We start from the raw sequence: 19,341 nt of genomic DNA on the forward strand, positions 1-19,341 counted from the left end.
GCCGGCCTCCCACCTAGCCCACTGGATGTGGGGGCGCTCACCTAACTGTGCCCCTTCCCTGTCTTTGACCTGGAGGTTCCAGATCACCGGCTGACAGTCTATTTCCTCTTGGCAGCCCGGGGGGCTCTGGATTAGGGCCTTACGGAGGCCCTGCCACACACGGAGTAGGCTCCGCAGGAAAGGTGATCTGGGCGGGGTATTCTGGGCTGAAGTGAAGATCCATCTCAGGGACGGCCTCCATTCCTCGCCAAGCCTCGATTTACAATCCTAAAGGCCCTCCTGCAGTAAGACCTTCCAGGTTTGCCCACCTGGTGTGAGACCGCGGACAACTTGCCCAAGAGGGCCCTACTTTGATATTCTGGGTCTATGATCCCAAGCCTTCCCTTTGATCGATGTCGTATGATGGTCGCCCATGCCACCTTGGCCCTGGAGTCTCTGAGCCATCAGGCCCTGACCAAAGGAAATTCTGCACTAGGCGGCGAAGCTGCCCTGCGCATGATGAGGAGAAGCACCAACACGAGGCGATGTACCAGGCCGTCGCTAGGAGGACCTGGTTAACCACCAGGGCTCGACCGGCTAGTGAGAGGCGAGTTGTGCTCCAATAGGTCAGTTTCCTCCTAATAGACTCTAGAACAGGAACAAGCTGCTGGGCAGGAGTGATATCAAGTCCCAACTGGAACCCTAGGTATCAGATGGTCTGCCCTCTGCTCACCCATCTAAATCCCAGGTGGACTCCCCACTCCGTGCTGGATTCCGGATCTGTGAGGAAGCCAACCGACTTTCGCCAGTTGATTTTCGCACCCGCTACAACACAGAACACCTCAAGAGCCAACCTCATTCTTTCCAGCATCACCTCATCGTCCTCTATGTAGAGTCCTGTGTCATCTGCGTACTCTGAGTCTAGCAACTCAGTCTCCTCTCTCACTGGAAGTCGGAGGCTGCGTAGTCCACTCACACGTGACCTGAGGAAGTGGGACATCACCTCTACGACAAATAGGAACAGGTATGGGGCCGTGGGGCAACCTTGTCGGACCGATCTCTCCATTCGGATCTCCTCCCCTCGCCTTCCTCCTATGAGAACCCTGCTGGTGGCTGATCTGTACAGGCCAGAGACCCCGCGAATTCAAGTGTGGGGAAACCCTAACTTCACCATGGTACCCTCTAGGAAATCCCAATCCACCTTGTTGTAGGCTTTCTTGAAGTCCAAAAGTAGTATTGCCAGTCTTTGCCTGGGCTGAGATGTAAGGTAGGAGAGTAGAGGGAAAAGCCGGTTTCAAATGCGGATACACCACACTGGATCGTAGCCTCACACTCAAGGCAATTACTAGGGAGGCTAGAACCTAAAACAAGAGGATTTATTGTTCTTTGTGGATATTCACAGGGCATTTGGCACATCATCTCTAGTACTTTTAATGTAGAGATTGCAGGGTATTGGAGTGCTAGAGGGTATGCCGTGGGGTGTTTATGCATTGTATGAGAGAGTGATAGGTTGTGTACGAATACTTAGAGGAATGTCAAGGAGCATTGACATCACCATGGAAGTAAATCAAAGATGCCCAGTTTCACCCACACTATTTGGATTATAGATAGACACGATGTCCACTTTCACCCAAACTATTTAAATTCCACAGACATAGTGTTCAACTACATTGATAGGGGAGCTGGAGTTGGAGCTAGTGTAAACACCTTGTACAATGCAGTATGCTTACAATTATGATATTCACTCATTTCCAAGACTTAATAGTTCAACGAATTTGAAAGAAAGAATACTTAAATCTCAATATGATAGTTATTGAGAAAATTACAACCATGGATACAAAAGAAATGAAGTCAAAGTTGAGGATTCGAGATGGGCAAAAGCTCTCTCTCTCTCTCCTTTTTTTTTTTTTTTTCGTAAAAGGTAATTGTATTAATTACGAAAAAAAGTACAAGATAACTTGATTACAAGATACATGACGCCAATCCAGGCCATCATGTGAAGAGGGGCTAAGTGCTACAAGTTACAAAGTTATGGCAAGGGGGCAGATGAAATTGCCATAAGCCAGGGACGGAAGTCCTCCCTAGAGAGCAAATCAGAATGCCGGAGAAGATCCAACTGCCAATACAAAAGGCCCTTAAGCCTCGCAATATGTCGCTGAACATTATAGGCGGAGTCAAAAAAAAAAGCATTCCTAATGGTCCAGTTATGCCAACAGCCCCAATATCGAAGAAAATGATACCCAATCAAAGGGGCGCAGGGTGAATCCAACCGCTCCTTGCCAAATAGCCGACAAAAAGAACCAGACTTTTTTTGCGACAGGGCAAGAAATAAATCTGTGGCGGGCTGATTCCACCGCAGTGGTGCAAAAGAAACAGTTGCCATTGGAGATTCGTCGCTTGGAAAGAGCCGACGCAAGCAGAAGACCACCAATCATCACTCTCCAAAGAAATACTTTACATTTGAAGGGGGTCTTGTTCAACCAGCCCTCCATCACAGTTGCCCTCCACCAGGACCGGGATTTTCGTAAGCCCCATAAAGCATTGGCTTTGGTAACTAACCATTGTTGATCTTTGATCAGAATATGATAAACTTGATTAGCAGAAGCTTTGCTTAAAGGCAGCCGGCCTTGTAGGTCCCAATCCTGCCAGGGATGATCTGAAGCAAGGGCAGGAAAGGGTTGTCTGCTCTGGAGCATCCGCAAAAGCTGTTCCCATAAAGGCCTATATCCCCGCGGAATCCTGTAAAGCCTCCTGGCTGTACGAAAAGATATAAGCACATTGCGACTAGCAAGGGTGGCATCCGCGACCGAAGACAAGCCCAAACGAGCCATCCGGTTGAATTGTGGTCTAAGCTCATTTTTGCCTTCCCATGCAAGTAAATGCGAGACTGCCAATAATTCCAATTGAAAAGAATTCGTAGTCAAGCGATCCTCTGCTGGATGCCACTGAGCCTTTAGAAGGACCCGTTTCCAGGAACATACCAAATGATTGAGCAGCGACGAAGAAGAACTAGAGAACCTCGAATCAGCATTAAGAACATGCCACCAAGAAGTCTGGATTTGGGTATTGCCATGTAGAAGCCCATGGCTCTCAAGGAAATAACGGGCTATATCGACCCATGGATGATGATCCGAGCACATGGCACGGAAGAGAGACCAACGGAGTGCCTGCATGTGAGTTTGGGCATCTAAAATAGCTCCGCCACCCATGCGTTTAGGGGTGCAGGCATGCGACCAAGAAATCCAGGAAATACCTGCATGCAATGAGTCCTTCCATAGCATGAAGCGAATAGACTGAGTAAGAGCATTGAGAGTCGTAGTAGTCCAGGGCAACAATGGCAAAAAATATGTCAGCATTGGCAACATAATTGTCTGGGCCACTTTGAGACGAATATGGAAGGGCCAGGCTTGAGATTTCCAATACATAAACTTGGCCACCATTTTCTGAGAAATCCACTGCAGAAGGTGCTTTGGTGGAACGTCGACACCCAAAGGGTACCCAAGGTGCCTGACAATGGAGCCACGAGGAACAACCAGACCCTGTCAGTCCAAGGACTGCAAATCCGACTCCGTGCAGCTGAGAATGGCTGATTTGAGCGCATTGATGCGAAGGCCGGAGGCTTGACCAAAGATGCCCCAAACATCCAATGCGCGCTTGAGGTTGTCCTTGTCCGCCCGCAAAATCATAAAAGTATCATCCGCCAGTGATTGGCTAATGAAGTGCTGTCCTGAAGGAAGCGACAGACCGGCCAACTGAGAAGAGGCTACCATATGGGATAACATGGAAAGAACTGGATGTGTCGCGAGGGCAAAGAATAGCGGGCTCAAAGGGCATCCTTGTCTGACAGAGCGGGCAAGTACAAATGGCTCAGTAACACCTCCGTTCAGCATGACTCGCGAAGACGCTGCAGCGCTAATGGTGTAGATTAGACGAGACATCCGGGGACCAAAGCCCATAGCCGACATAAGTTCAGCGACGAAAGACCAATCCAGATAGTCAAAAGCCTTTTCCAGGTCCAATTGAATCAGTACCACCTCCTGGTTAGAATGCCTTGCATAATCAATAGCTAGTTGAGCATTCAATACATTGTGCAAAATATTTCGACCCTTAATGAAACCATACTGTAGAGGATGCACAATGGCCGGGAGATGCTTATGAAGCCGATTCGCCATTATTTTGGAAAAGATTTTGTACATTGAACCCATCAAGGAAATGGGGCGCCACTGTGTCAACCTAGATGGCGAAGGAACTTTTGGAAGCAGTTTAATAAGGCCTTCTTTCCATGAGGAAGGCATGATCCCGGTTTGCCACACCTGCTGAAACAAGGCCTGCAATGGTTTCGCCAGTTGGGTAGCAAAAGCTTCAAAGAACTCATTTGTGAGACCATCCCAACCCGGGCTTTTATCCTTGGGCAAATGTAACAAGACGTCCATAACCTCTGCCTCACAAATATCGGACTCCATAATAGCTTGCATGTCCTGCGGTAGCTGTTTGCGGACCAGGTCATAAAAATCCGAACGGGCCTGAGTGATTTGATCTGAAGGTGGAGAAGTGGTGCCGAGAAGGTCACGGAAATAATTCCTGCACATCTGCACAATAGTCTGCGGATCCATGATAAGGTGACCTTCTGCATCCTCAAGTCTGGTCATATTCTCCCTAGCAGGAGAGGCGTGAAGAGCTCGAAAGAACTTACGGGTTTGACATGCATTATCTTGCAACGTCTCTGTCAGATGTTGCAGTTTGGCCTGCTGATATGATTTCAATTGGAATTCTTTAATAAGATCTGCCACTCGCATGGCCAGTGCGAGCAGAAATGCATCCTCCGGAGTGTCCACCAGCAGAGAACGAACCAAAGCCAGCATGTCCTCGGCTGCCTTGCGACGCTGCCAACAAAGAGAGGCATGGTGGATCCCATACTGCCGAGCAACCCGCTGCACATTAGAGAGCAATCGTTCGAATGACGCAGTGCCTTGCGAAGAGAAGTCGAAGAGAAATCTGTCAATCAATTGCTGCATATAGCCCTGAAAGATGGCATGCTTCAGGTAAGACGAATTGAAACGCAAAGGGAGTCTCTCCAGAAGGTGCTTGAACGGGGCAATGGGTTGTGCAAGCAGCTCAAGCTGCAGAGGGAAATGGTCCGACAGGGCATATTGCTGCAATACTTTTATTTCGAGCAGCTCAGGAAGAAAATCATCATTCTGCATGATATATATATGATCCAATCTCGACCATGTTGTTGCATACTGGGCAGAATGGAAAGTAAACCCTGTAGAGGACGGGTGCAGCCAGGACCAGAGATCTTGCTTGAGGACGTCAAGAGCCAACGCCTGCCACATACGACTTTCCGGCGTATCCATCACCGAATGCTCCGATGTGGACTGGGAGGAATCCACACACATATTGAAATCCCCCATGAAGAAGCCCCGTCTGCCAAGTGACAAGGAGGCCTGCAAAGTTTGCCAAAGCGCCCGACGAGATAAGGAATCATTCGGAGCATAGAGGCCAAGTAGCCATAAGATTTCCCCTTCGAATATAATTTCAATCACCAAAAAACGGCCATGAACATCATTTTTAATCAGAACAGGCTGATATTTGTCATGGACAATCATGAGGACACCCGAATAATGCATGGCCTGTGACCCAGCATAAAACAATCTAAAGCCATGGCAATCTACCACTTTTCCGGCTTCATCGTGACTCTTGTGCTCAACAGCGCACAGGACATCCCACTGATTTTCATGCAACACAGTCCACATAGCATGTTGCTTGTGTCGAGAACAAATTCCACACACATTCCAGGTGGCGATTTTCATGTATACTCAAAACAAAATCAGGTACGAGGCACTGCTTGCCTCGATTTGACTTTGTCAGCGAGAATGTCCAGGACTCCCCGTCCAAGAAATCTGCCAACACTGCAAAAGAGTTTTGCGGACCAGATTTGGAAGTAGACGGCATATCTGCTGGCTTTGGGATGGAACGGGGATAACGACGGTCCCATGGGGTAATGACATTACCTCTGGTATCAAATGCCAGCTTAGCAGAGGGACCCTTTGAACGATCCGAGGACATTTTCCTGGCGGGCTGATGACGGGGGGCAGAGGAAACCATAGCAGGAGCCGAGCGCTCAGAAGACTGCATTTCCTTCCTTCGCATGTATGTACGCATGGAATCTTGTGATGTAGGAGGCACATTGTTCTCCATGGCCGCAACAACCCTGTTGCCTTTTTTTGCACGTACTTCCACCCAATTAGTGGCGCTAGAATCCGGACCCGCAACCTGTTTTTTGCCTTTGGCCAAAGCTTGGGGCTGATGGGTAGCATCCAGCGATGGGGCATCACACACCATTTCCTCCATGGGCGGCACAGCATGGCCATCATGGGAAGTGTGTTGCTGTTCCGGGCACTCAGCCATAAAGTGCCCCAACTGTCCACAGGAGAAGCAATGCCCTGCAAAATTGCCCCATTTCAAACGAAAGTGTAATGGGTGCATGCTAGGGCAATTGAGGCGTAACCAGGCAGGCCTTTTTCTTGCAGTGTCCCATAGCATACATAAGCGGTTGCGATTCACAGCCCGGAGACTGGGAGGGACCAGAATAGTGCCCACAATGGCCATAGCATCCTTCAATAGCGGCCAATAAACCGCCGGACAGTTTTCCACCTCGACCCAGACCGGGCATTCACGTTGCAGCAGATGCTGAAAATCTGCCATTGGACGCCATGGAACCACATGAACCAACCGGCGTTCAAAAAACAAAGGCAGTTTAGACAAGAGAGTGGCACGGTGCGTCTCTGATTTCAACAGGACCTCAAAAAAACCCCGGGAGCCAACAAAAATCTCTTCAACACAGTCCCCTTGTAGCAGATGTTGCAACCACTGGCGAATACGGGAAAGCAACGGGATTCGACCAGTGAAGAAAAGTATCACAGCGCGATCATAAAATACCGAAAAGGAGTGAAGGACAGTTTTTGGGTCCACGGTGGCGTGCAGCACATCGTCAGGTGCAGAGTCAGAAAAGGCTTCCTGATTATGTTGAACATAATCGCCAAGCAAAGTGTTTGCAAATTCCAGCAAGTGTTCCCAGTCCACTTCCTGAGAGTCCACCGAATCCGAAGCAACCTGGGCATAGGACCGATCCTGAGAAACGCCTATCTCTTCCGAAGCATGCTTGGTACGTTTACCCGCAGGCTAGATGTCGGGACCAGGGGGCATCTCTTCGTTGCACGGAACCATATCCTCAGGTTCCTCCACATCAGAATCCGGGCCCAGTGCTGCCACTGTTTGATCTATGAAGTCCAGATCCAAGCCAGCCATCGTATATGATGATTTGATCTCGAAGGAGGACTGACCCTCTGTTTTGCCGGCTCTCTCGCTTTCCCTTTTTTCTGTCTCCGTGCAGGGGCAGACAGGCGAAACACAGGCCGGGCGGTCTCCACAGCAGGACGGGACAGGCTGGGATGCCGGGCAGGGGTCCGTCAGCAGTGTCCGGGAACAGGGCGTCAGAAGGATGCTACCATGAATAGGGCGTCAGTGACAGGGCATCTGGGCGTGGACAGGGCGGCCGGAACAGAAGACGCTGGCGGCTCCAGGAGCAGGGCGACTGCGCCCGACGGCTCCAGGAGCAGGACGGCCGGAAGACGACACCAGGGATGCCGCCGGCAGCGCAGGGCGCAGACGCGACTGGCCGAAGTAGGCAGAGATGCAGCCCGCGATGGTGGCGATGACACGCGAACGCCTGGCGAACAGGAACGACGACGAGCCTGAGGCGAACGCGGGGTGCCGACAGGTAGGGTTTCAGGCGGTGGCGGCGCAGGTAAACGCGACCGCAGGACGCGCCAGACCTGGCGATGGCAGGGCGGCACGGAGCGGGATTCTCTTTCTCTCTCTCTCTCTCTCTCTCTCTCTCTCTCTCTCTCTCTCTCTCTCTCTCGCTCTCTCTCTCTCTCTCTCTCTCTCTCTCTCTCTCTCGCTCCCCCCCCCCCCTCTCGAGTACCCCTGTAGCTCCTCACCAAACAAAGGAATATATTTCTGCTAAACCCAAATCCTTTAGGAATGAGCTCTTTTACAATCAATCTAAGAGTGAGGAGAAGTAGTTCTCACTCTCACAAGATCATGCGAAAGTTGTAAATGCACATATGTATCACATACATATAGTCACTATAGAATAAGACAGCTAATTTCTCATAAACTCAAAGAATGTAGGGGTGTAGGTATGCACATGCAGTGTGGGGATTCCTCAGAGCAACATCCTCCTTTACAATCAGTCTAAACATCTCCAAGTGCCTTAATGTTTCCTGAAAGGAGAGTATAAGATGATCGAATGGTGTTTAGACCATCGAAGGAGCCACAACTCCAGGACAGACTTCCTCACTACTAGCATAATCCCAAAGATTTTTTGCAATCGGCACAATCTTCATCATAAAAGACCATAGAGAATAAATATTGCCGTCCAATCTATCCTCCTTGGATACATATGTAAATACATCACTCTATCCCTAATTGGCCATGGTAAATGTCACTATTTCAAATAACAAAAAAGCAAGAGCCAAAACTAGGACAACCTAGAAATCTGGAAATTTCCAGAAATTACAGCATGCACCATGCTGTAATTGACAAATCTGTTTCACACTTTGTCAAAACTGTCCAATATACACACTGTCCAATGCACAAATAGTGCTCAACAACACAACCAATGCAAAATCCACAACATTTTGCCATCCAAAATGCAAAATTTTCAGTCTATTTCAAACTGAACCTATTGTACATGTGCCAATGTCTAGCCTGCTTCCCAAGAAATCTCTACAATAAGTGTGTCCAAGACACATCCAAGAGCAGAAATAGCTCAGGCAAAAGCCCTCTACTGTGATTCAGATTTTGGAATTCAAAAATGAATAAATGCCTTCTTTACCTCTAATGTTGGGCATGACAGCTATCGTGCCTAAAGGAGCTGGCGGAGGGATGGACAGAAGTGACCAGCTAGAGGAGAGTAGCCAATTTCTAGTTGGCAGTGCTCATGTGGCTGAGACTAAACCAAGGCAAAGCTAAAAGGCGGCGGGCCTACAAGCAGAGCCTGGGCAGAGCTGACAGGTGACGGGCCTGCAAGTGGAGCAAGCACAGGTGGCTCCTATACTAGCACACCAGGAGGCAGAGTACTTGCAGCAGCTGGCGGCTGGTGACCAAGTAGCAGAGTTACTGTAGGCTGAGGTGGTGCTGGCGATTGCTGGAGATGCTTTGCACTAGACTGGTGGTAGCACTGGTGGCGGAAGCTACAGGTCTGAACGGCCAGCAGCTAACTGGCCCACAACTTTGATACCAAATGTGAGGAGGTGAGGATCGAAGCTCAAGTGAGAGTACACAGTTGACAATGGAGAGTGAGAGAGTGAAGACACAGCATGACTCCCAATGCAATTACCAAGAGTGTGATGAAAGTACAAAGTACAACCCTTAAACCTTAGGGCTATTAATGTGCATTTACACTCAAAAGGTGTTAAACATGATAAGTGACCAAACTGTGTAACATAAACACATAAAATAGAAGATAAGTAACTGGGGGAAAAAAACTCTCATAAGGAGAGTAAAAAGTGCCTTAGTGCCCTACTACAGATCAAGGATACTCCTCTATGAGCCTAGGTGTGTGTCAAACCCAACAATTTTCATTCCTTGCACGATTTTTTTGCTACATGCGCATTGTATATTCAATATTTATTCATTCATTCAGGTCTTCATTGTGTTCATTTTCTCTAAGTTACCCTAGCCCTAATTGTGTTCTATTGAGTTTATGCTTCGACATACGCTTTCATTTATGTTTCTGTCTTAGGGTATTTCTTCACACCAAATCCTCCATCATAGCTTCTACTGGCTCAAATTTACCAAACTTGGGGTGGCATCATGTGGTTGTTCAATAGCGAGACATTGCAAGACATCTTGGCTATCCATTGGGTATTGAGGTGCAACCAAAACTCTTGCTCAAATGGATATCACAAAAATTAGAAGCCAAGTTTATTTATTGGAAATCTCAAGCTTAGCCATTTCATGTGCACCTTAAAGTGGCATAGATCATTATGTTCCCCACCCTCACTCACTTTTCGCCATTGCTGCCTGGAACTTGAAGAATCTCACCTGGTACTTTTGTTTCATGCTATGGAAGAAAGATTCTGTGAATATTGGTATATCTTGGATATCCTAGAGCCATGTTTGTACCCTAAAATATCCATGGGGGATGGGGCTCTTTTGTATGTTGAGACCCATATGGCAGCCCTTCATTGGTCTCTTATGCAGGCGATGTGTGTTGGCCAACAACCTTGGATTGTTATCGCCCATTTTGTTCTCTCCTCAGCTAATGGAAGGAGGTATGCATCTATCACATAGCAAGTCGTATACCGTGAGAGAGGAGTGTGTCCATATACTATGGTTAGACAATAGATCTAACCTCAAAGAGGTGTAGGAAGTGGCTCCAATAAAACTCCATCTTTGGTCCTGGAGGAAGCAATGCTAGAGCCAAGTCCTCCCTGTCTTAGTTGTTAGGACATCAGCCCTAGCGACTAAATTTAGCCCAGATCAACTAAGGGGGAGTATGGTAAAATCCAAGATATAGTCAAAGGGCAGGAGCCAATTGATGTCCATCCCATGTAAGTTCATCCAAGTTGCCATCTGTGGAGTATTAACATTCCCACTCACCTGCCTCTGCTAGCTACCTAGAGGAAGTCAATGCCAATCTTAAATATCCATGGTGCATCCCAAATCTTGTGTAAGAAATTCATTGCTCTAAAGAGTGTCTTCACAACCATAGTTAATGCTCCTAACACTCCTTTGATGATAGGGTGTGGAGTGGAGGGCTTACTCCCAATCATGTGTGATATTATCCTCATCAATGGCTTCTCTATGCAGTTCTAGCCATCATAATTGTCTCTCTTTGTAGGCTAGTCTAGTCATTGAGTGGGTTCAATCGTTTGTGATATTTATTGAAACTGCAAACCTCAGCTCCATATGGAAGGGTAGAATGCTTAAATTCTTCTCCTAATGGCTCAAATTGTTGGAAAATAATGAGATAACTAGAGAGATGGTTGGGGGATGAGAAGGAATGCTGTAGAGAGAGAAATTTCAGAGTTTCATCATGAGAAATGCTGAAAAGCTATTGCTGCTCCGCTCAAACAACCATAGAAGCTACCACCTACAACATAGGACCACCGAAAAGAGTGTTGCCCCCTCCTTATGATGTCATTTGCACTAGAAGGACCTTGGGTTATTGTTACCTACTCCTGGAGGGCTCCAACATGTTGTAGGACCAATCCCTAGTGGTTGTAAATCACATGAGCAGCCTCTCCTTACTCTCTAACAGCCTCTTGCTCTCTCACAATGGCTGAAATAGACTTCCATGAGCTCCTAAAAACGTTTTTCTTGCTTACATGGGCAAGTTTTGCTAAGTGGCAGCCTTCTAATCCCATTTTCTAGCATTATCCATCTTATTGAATTAGTTTTTAGAATATTATTTCTAAAAATTAATTTAATAATTATTCTAGTTCTCAAAAAAATAATTCCACTAACTAGCCAATAATAAATTGGCTAGGCTAATTTGTCTTTCACATATCCTTGAGTAATTATTGACCCTTAAATTGGCATTAGTTAATTAATTAATGTCTAGTATCTAATGTCACTACTTACATTAGTAGCCAATAATTTGGTGTAGGCCCAAATCTAACACCACGTACCACCTAGTATCTATCAGGCATAACTTATTACAACTTTTGCCTTTGGAACCAACTAATACCTTGGGGTCTTGGGTCCCACACTGTGAAATAATTAACTTGTGCTTCCCATGTGTAAGTGACATTAGCACATTTGTTTAACTTTTAATAAAATGCTAAGCAAAGCAATGAAATTTCACATCCTTGTGACACCGACACCTTGTTTATGTATAGTCCAAATAGTGTAGATGAGAGTGGGCATCCCTGTTTTAGTGATATGGTGCATCAATCCTCTCAAACATCCCCCTTCGTGTGTGAATACGGTCTACCACTCTCTTGTACACTGCATCAATGCCCCACAACATACCCTCTAGCACTCCAATCTCCAGCAATCTTAGCATGAAACACATTCAAGGTACCGTGTCAAATGTCTTACCAAAGACTACAAAGCAACAAACAATAGGTCCTTCTATCTTGTCTCAGACCTCCTTAATGATCACCCTTAGTGTGAGGCTATGATCAAATGTGGTGTATCCGTGTTTAAAATCAGCCTGCCCTTGTGTTCCCCTATCCTACATAGCCCATGCACTGAGCTCATGCTCCAATATCGATCCATATTTCTTAACTAATATGTGGCCAATCATGATGGTCCTATAGTAACTAGGGAATAGAGAGTCACCACTCTTGAAGAGTGGGAGTAATAGTATGAACTGAATTTTAGAGAATTCCTCACACATTAATCTGTTGAATATACATGTCAATATGGGTGTCAATGTGTCACATGCATGTGAGAAGTGCTTTACCACTACACCATCATCATCCTATGCCCTCCCATTTTGTGGGTTATAGATTGCCTCTCTAACCATCTGACTAGTAAAAAGGATCATTGTGTTGGCCTATGGGGTTGTGGAGAGAGAGAGAGAGAGAGAGAGAGAGAGAGAGAGTATATTAACGTCTCTAAAAGGCCAATGTGGCCTATGAGACCAAAACAGTACATACAATGATGATGGTGTGTTTCTCATCTAGAACGAGAAGAAAGATGAAGAACATGCCTATAAGACTGAAAAGGAAATGAAATGAAATGAAATAGTGTCCCATAAAGGGAAACATGTCAGTGATCTGAAAGTGAGAGTAGAGAAAAGAAAACCCTCCATCAATGATATGTCTGTTCTCTAGGGAAGTGTATCTCTGCATAGCTAAGGCGTCTTGGCATCTGTCTCCTGTGGCGCTCAATGATGGCTTTAATTTGTCTGTAATGTGGATGTCTAGGCCTTCGTCCGGGTGGACGTGGGCGCCTAGACCGGCTAAGTGCCACTGCTCTATCCAAAGGGACACCTACAGAAGATGAGGTCCAATGATGATGTATTCCTGTAGGCTGTGTGGCAGTAGTAGTGGTATCTGCCATATTCTGTCGTGTATCCATGAAAAAGTCAGTGACTGCTCTCTGTCTATGTGAGCCGAGCTGTGGGGGCCTCCTACTCCGTAGAATTGTTGCTCTGCGCCTCTGGAGCTCCAAGAGGAAAAATCCCAAGCATCTCTGATCCTCATACTGCATGATCCATCTCAGGGGTCCAAAACCCTCTCGAAACAGACAGTGGTATCTACCTCGTATGTCGTAATATACAGTGCATCGGCAGATGTAGTGTTCCTCTGTCTCTGGCTCTCTGTCGCATAGTGGGCATATGCGTTCTTCTGTCTGTATACCCTCCCATCTGCCTGTCTCAATCCTCAGGTGGTGGGATGAGGTGCGGATCTGACCAATAGTTGTGCGTAGTCCATGAGGCAGCTGTGTGTCCATGTAATTGGGTCGGGTGATGAAACCATCCTCAGATACCTGGAGGAAGTGGGTCTGGTAGTGTGCCATCCTCGTGCCATGGGGCGAGGGGGGTCGGATCCAGGTCTTCTCCGTATCTAACTTCAGTATGTCTGCTCTGATCACATGGTTTAGCTCTGATCGGCTTAGGTCAAGTGTAGGGCAATCCAGGCTATAGTCAAAGGGGGGTAGTCTGTCAATCTGCAGACCATGTAGACGCATCCATGTGCTCATCTGAGCATACCAACAGTGTCTGTCACCGTCTGCTGCTAGTTGTCTAGAAGAGGCCAGGGCTAGCCGTGGGTATCTATCTTGGGGGAGCTCCCATAGTCTATGTATGAAAGTCACTGCCTGAACCAAGGCCTCAGCCACCATGGGTGATGCCCCCAACTCAGCTCTGATAATCTCATGTGGGGTCGAGCTCTTCGCTCGTATCATGCGTGAGATCATCATGACCAGTGGTTTGGCGAGAGAGAGAGAGAGAGAGAGAGAGAGAGAGAGAGAGAGAGAGAGAGAGAGAGAGAGAAGAAATAGAGTCTTGTCAGCAGTTTGGCGAGCGGTGGTCGGGTTCTCACTACGCCCTTTTGATTGGGTTTTTGTGCGGCCCAAATACCCCACACCGACACAACCACATATGAAGATCTTGTTTCATTTTCTTAGATATTGGGGCTGTTGGCATAACTGGACCATTCGGAATGCTTTTCTTTTTGATTCCGCCTCTAATGTTCAGGGCATATTGCTAGGCTTAAAGGTCTCTTCCATTGGCAGATAGATCTTATTCGGCACTCTGACTTACTCCCTCGGGAGGACTTACTTCCCTAGCATATGGCAATTTCATCTGCGTCTTTGCCATGACTTTTTGTAACTCTTTTGTCGTTTAGTTCTTTTAGAGAGAGAGACTTTTTACACACGATGGCATAGAGCCATCGTGTATCTTGTAATCATGTAAACCTGTACCTTTTTTTCGTAATTAATACAATTACCTTTTACGGAAAAAAAGAAGAAGGAATAGAGTCAAAAAGGAGATGCCAAGAATGATAGGCACAAGATTGTTAGTGAGAAATTTTGTGATAACCAAGAAGTTTTGTGATCAGAGCATTATTGAAATGTGTGCCATGATCTAAAGAAGTGCTTTGGCCTAGTTGGTAGCAAAGCTAGTGGTGACCAAGATATACTTGTTACCCGCTCGGGTCCACATCTCTAACAAGCATCTCAACTCTAGACATACACATTGGGAGAAGATATTTTAGAGCATGTGAGAGAATATGTATACTTGGGAATCACTTTCTCTGGCCTATGATTTTCATTAAGGGGGGCAAATGAGGCTATGCAGCACTAGGGGCCCATGAGAGTTGATATGCCCACACCCAAATTCAAGAATCTCAGACCTGTTGTTTAATACTCTACTCACACCTACTCTTCTATGTGGAACTGACATTTGGGGTTGCAACATATACCATAGATGACTGAGCCCGCTCGCTGATCACACTAGCCTAGAGAGAGACCATTATGATGGATGGGATCACATAGAGAGGCCATTGATGATGATGATATCATGCATGATTAGGAGTAAGCCCTCCACCCCACAATGGAGCTCCCACACTAGAAAGAGATCCCAAACTGGCATTGACATCCTCTTGACAGCTAGCAGTGGGTGCAAGGGAATCTCAGTCAGTACTCACACATGGCGACCTGGATGAGCTTACCATTGGCTGGGCATTCATCGGCTCCCGCCATTTTTGATTGTAGCCTAGACTGCCCTATACTCCCCCTTAGTTGATCTGAGCTGAACTTAATCTTTAAGGCTGCCATTTTGAGATTTGAGTCAGGAAGGACATGGATATAGCCATCTCTCCCTCTACAACCAAAGATGGAGTTTTACCGGGGTCATTTATTCTCTCTGAGTATAGATTTATTGTCTGACCATTATATACATACACACACCTCTCCCACAATATGTGGGCTGCTATTGGATATATGTGCACCTCCTTCCATCAGCCGAGCACAAAGACAAGCAAATGGGCAGATATTCTAGTAGAGGAGAGAATACGTCAGCTTTATGGCTAAGAACTCGAGACAGAGGAGCACTACATATGCAGTGTACAGTGATGATATATAGGGAAGATATCATCCCCTCTTCCATGAGGGGCTTGGACCCCTCAATCGTGTCATGGAGGGTGAGGACAAGATATGTCTAGGGCTTTTCCTCTTGGAGCTCCAGAGGCACCACAAAAGACTACTACAAGATGGGAGACCAGCTCACCTAGAAGGACCTAGGCATAGAGTAGTGAAAATTTTCTTCTGTAGACCAAATTCTACACACACTATTAGTTCAGCACACAAAGTCATCCCACCAAGCTTCACCTACCCCACACCACAGAGTCACACTAGACAGGGTCATTGCACTTTTCTGAGCACAACAACCTCAACCACCTGGTCCATGACTAAGGGGCATATACCATAGTCAAATCAAAGCCATCATTGCGACGCATTGGATACTCACCCCACCCCATACCAGTAGAGTGTCCATGGACCACATCATAGTCAGGATCATGTGCTGACCTTGAGATTCAGAGAGGAGCTACTATATCTAGATATCTTGTACCGAAAGGTTTTAGGCTTAGAGATCTTTAGATATTGGTCTTATAGACGAATACAATTTTCACTTTCATGATGAGATGACATTAGGAACATATGTACATTGGTTTTGCCGCATAGGCCACATCAGTATTCTCTAGATAAGATCACATAGTTTTGTCTTTTTTAAAGCTGAAAGAAGGATATAAAAATTCTTCAACAGGAATGTCAAAGGTGATTTCAGAAAAATGACCATTTCTTAGGGCCTAATGAGAAGTTTTGATTGTGTTCTAGCACCCTCAAGATCCTACACATAAAGCCACTACAAGCTCAAGCATCCATTCTAAGAGTAAATCATACAAAAGTCCATAAAACCATGTCCAGAACGACAAAGTGAATTGGAATCAAGATTGCACTATCCGAATAATTTTCTGTTGGCACACGATTGTCCTCTACATTGTTGTAATAAATGCATCCTACGATTTCAAATGATGCTGATTAGTCAATAACCTGATCTAGTGGAGGCCACACAGTCAAACCATCCCAATATCCAGTTTGTGATAAATTATCAAGCTAAACAGGAAAAAGTTATTTAGTCTTAAGAGGCCCTAAGCTCATTTGTTTAAGAAAATCAAGTCCAGAAATATAGTCATTAATAACAGAACTTCATGGCATCTAGTTATGCAAACCAAAAACAAACAATCAAAGTTATCCTGTACCGGTGCAAAAATCGTTGTGCAGTTTCCATAGTTTGAGAACCAACTCATTGAACCAGCACTATTTGAAGACGCTACAGATAGAACTCCACTTGCTCTGGAAGGTGAATAGTCACATGCAGGTTGAAGAAAGTTTCCAGAAGCTGCAACCTACCAATAGTTTGTATATGAAATCAATTTTCAAGCATTTTCATATGGTTTAGGCAGGTCCATTATCATTACACAGACCAGCTATAAAACCAGCATCCTTGCACAATTCAGGTATAGATAAATGAAAGAATGGCATATAGGTAATATCTGCTATTAAGAGAACTTCTTAAAAATTGAAAGTATCTTCTCTTAAGAGAAGTTCATAAAAAATGAAGACAAATATGGTAAAAGAATCAAAATTGCACAGCAAAGAAATAAGTTCTTACATCATTTAGTAATTTGTTTGCTTATGAAAAGTTTCACAAATCAAAGAACATTCTAGAACAATTGTAAAAAGGTAACTAAAGGAAGCCCCATGAAGGTTTAAAAAGCAGGTTGTTTCAATCATCATAAAGGGCAATGACTTGTCTACCTGATATCTTTGTCATTGAAAATGTTGAACATAATATTTCATCATCCTTGTTATGCATGATTGTATGTCTAACACATCATTACAGAAAGTTCAAATATGTGAAGAAGTTGAGCAGTCTACGAATAAAATAGCCATCTACAAAATGGAACATGCCTTGCAAGAAAAGGACAGTATCTGAACATCTACAGCACACACAAGTAAATGTGGTCATTGGAACCACTAACCTAAACCTACTATTTAGGAATGGGAGATCAGTGAACATGATTTTTGGAATGCCACATCTATGAAAACCTCTCAAGAGGGGGTTTATGTGTGAAGGCCTAACCATTGCTCCCCCCTTCCAACTAACCCCCACTCCACCCAACTCTCCTATGACAAGGCAAACCTCTCCCCCCCGCCCCCCACACACAAAAAAAAAGAACCCTGCCCCACCCAACTCCCCTACAACATGGTGCACCCCTCCCTTCCTCGCAAAAACCCACCCTGCCCAACTCCCCTATGACATGGTGTACAGGGCCCTCCCCCTGGAAAAACCCTGCCCCACCAAACTTTCCTACAACCCCAAGCATTGCAAATCAGCAAGAATAAAAGGATTCAGATGCATGGGAATCTTGGTAATGCAAACACTGCACCTTCTAAACAACAAGGTATGCATCCAATGTGGGACATCCAAGTAGACCGTCATGATCTGTCATACATTGTTCAAGATATATGGATCTATAATGGGGCATGAACTTAGTGAGTGACGTGAAATGTAGGACAAGAGGAGCACAAGGACATGCACGTTTCGGATGCGGGTATACCACACCTGAACATGTCCTCGCACTCAGAGCCATTATTGAGGCCATTTGAGCCTGTGACAAGAGGTTCTACTCCCTACTTTGTGGATTTTGGCAAAGCATTTGATATAGTGCCCCTTACATGCATCATGCAAAGACTACAGGACATTGGAGTATCAAAGGGGTAATTGTGCACTATATGAGACAATGGCAAGCTGTGTACGAGCACCTAGGGGGTTATTAGAGAGGATTAAGAGTGCCAAGGAATGAAACAAGAATGCCCACTTTCATCCATGTTGTTTGGTTCATATATAGATGAAATGTTTGACTACATTGAACAAGGAGGAGGAGCCAGAGCCAACCTAGCATGGGTGCTAATACTAATATTGTTATATGCAAATGAACTAAGATTTTCAAATTTACCAAAGGGATTACAATGCCACCTAGATGCTTTACAAGTCTTTTGTAGAGACAAAGACCTCACCATGAAAGTTGGGGATACCAAAACCATGTTCTTTAACACCACAACATGGGTGACTAGATCCATCTAGCGGCTCACATTCAAAGGAGACATAGTGGAGCATATGGAGGAGTATGCTTATCTAGGAGCCATCTTCTCCAGCCCATGAGTTTTCTTTGAGAGAGGTGGTAGAGGCTTAGGTGGCACAAGGCTATGTAGCACTAGGGACACTCAATAATCAACATGCTCACATATAGTTCCAAGGGCCTCACACCTAACTATGGTTGTTTGATACCCTAGTGACACCTACACTATTATACAGAGTAGAGAAATGGGTCTATAACTTGTACTATAAGTGCCTAAGTCTGCTTACCAATCAAAAAGGAACAAATAAAAATTACTATGATGGCTAGGATAGCATGGAGAGGCCATTGATTATAATGATAGCACATATAATTCACAATAAGCATCACCTACGTCCCTTCATCAGAGTAGAGTTGGTGGTAGTGCCTATAGTCACAAATGCACTCTTTAGAGAAATGGATTTTTGGCACAAAATATAGGAGCTTCCACACCCTATATGCTCCAAATTTGCATCCAAACTAGTACCAAAGTGTGAGGACTCTTGGTTTATACAAATGTCTTTTTGGATGAAGCTACATGGTTTGCTAAAACTGGCCTCTAGAAATAATGTAAAGAGCAATGAACATAAATTGACTTGCACACATGACATAAATCAACAAATAAACAAAAAACTCACTCAACAAGAGAGCT

At 45.5% G+C, this 19,341-nt stretch overlaps 1 protein-coding gene across 1 annotated transcript in view; it reads right to left on the bottom strand.

The window, feature by feature from the left end:
* LOC148038190 (proteinase R-like) overlaps positions 1–19,341 on the bottom strand; it is a 201,946-nt gene that overhangs the window by 67,631 nt on the left and 114,974 nt on the right. The window contains exon 6 of the mRNA XM_087675219.1: positions 16,770–16,916. Within this exon, the coding sequence (XP_087531345.1) occupies positions 16,770–16,916 (147 nt within the window). The remainder of the gene's footprint in view (positions 1–16,769; positions 16,917–19,341) is intronic.

This window comes from Lygodium microphyllum, chromosome 3 (genome assembly GCF_053477565.2).
Source record: "Lygodium microphyllum isolate KBCC chromosome 3, Lygodium_microphyllum_v1.1.10, whole genome shotgun sequence".
Lineage (NCBI taxonomy): Eukaryota > Viridiplantae > Streptophyta > Polypodiopsida > Schizaeales > Lygodiaceae > Lygodium > Lygodium microphyllum.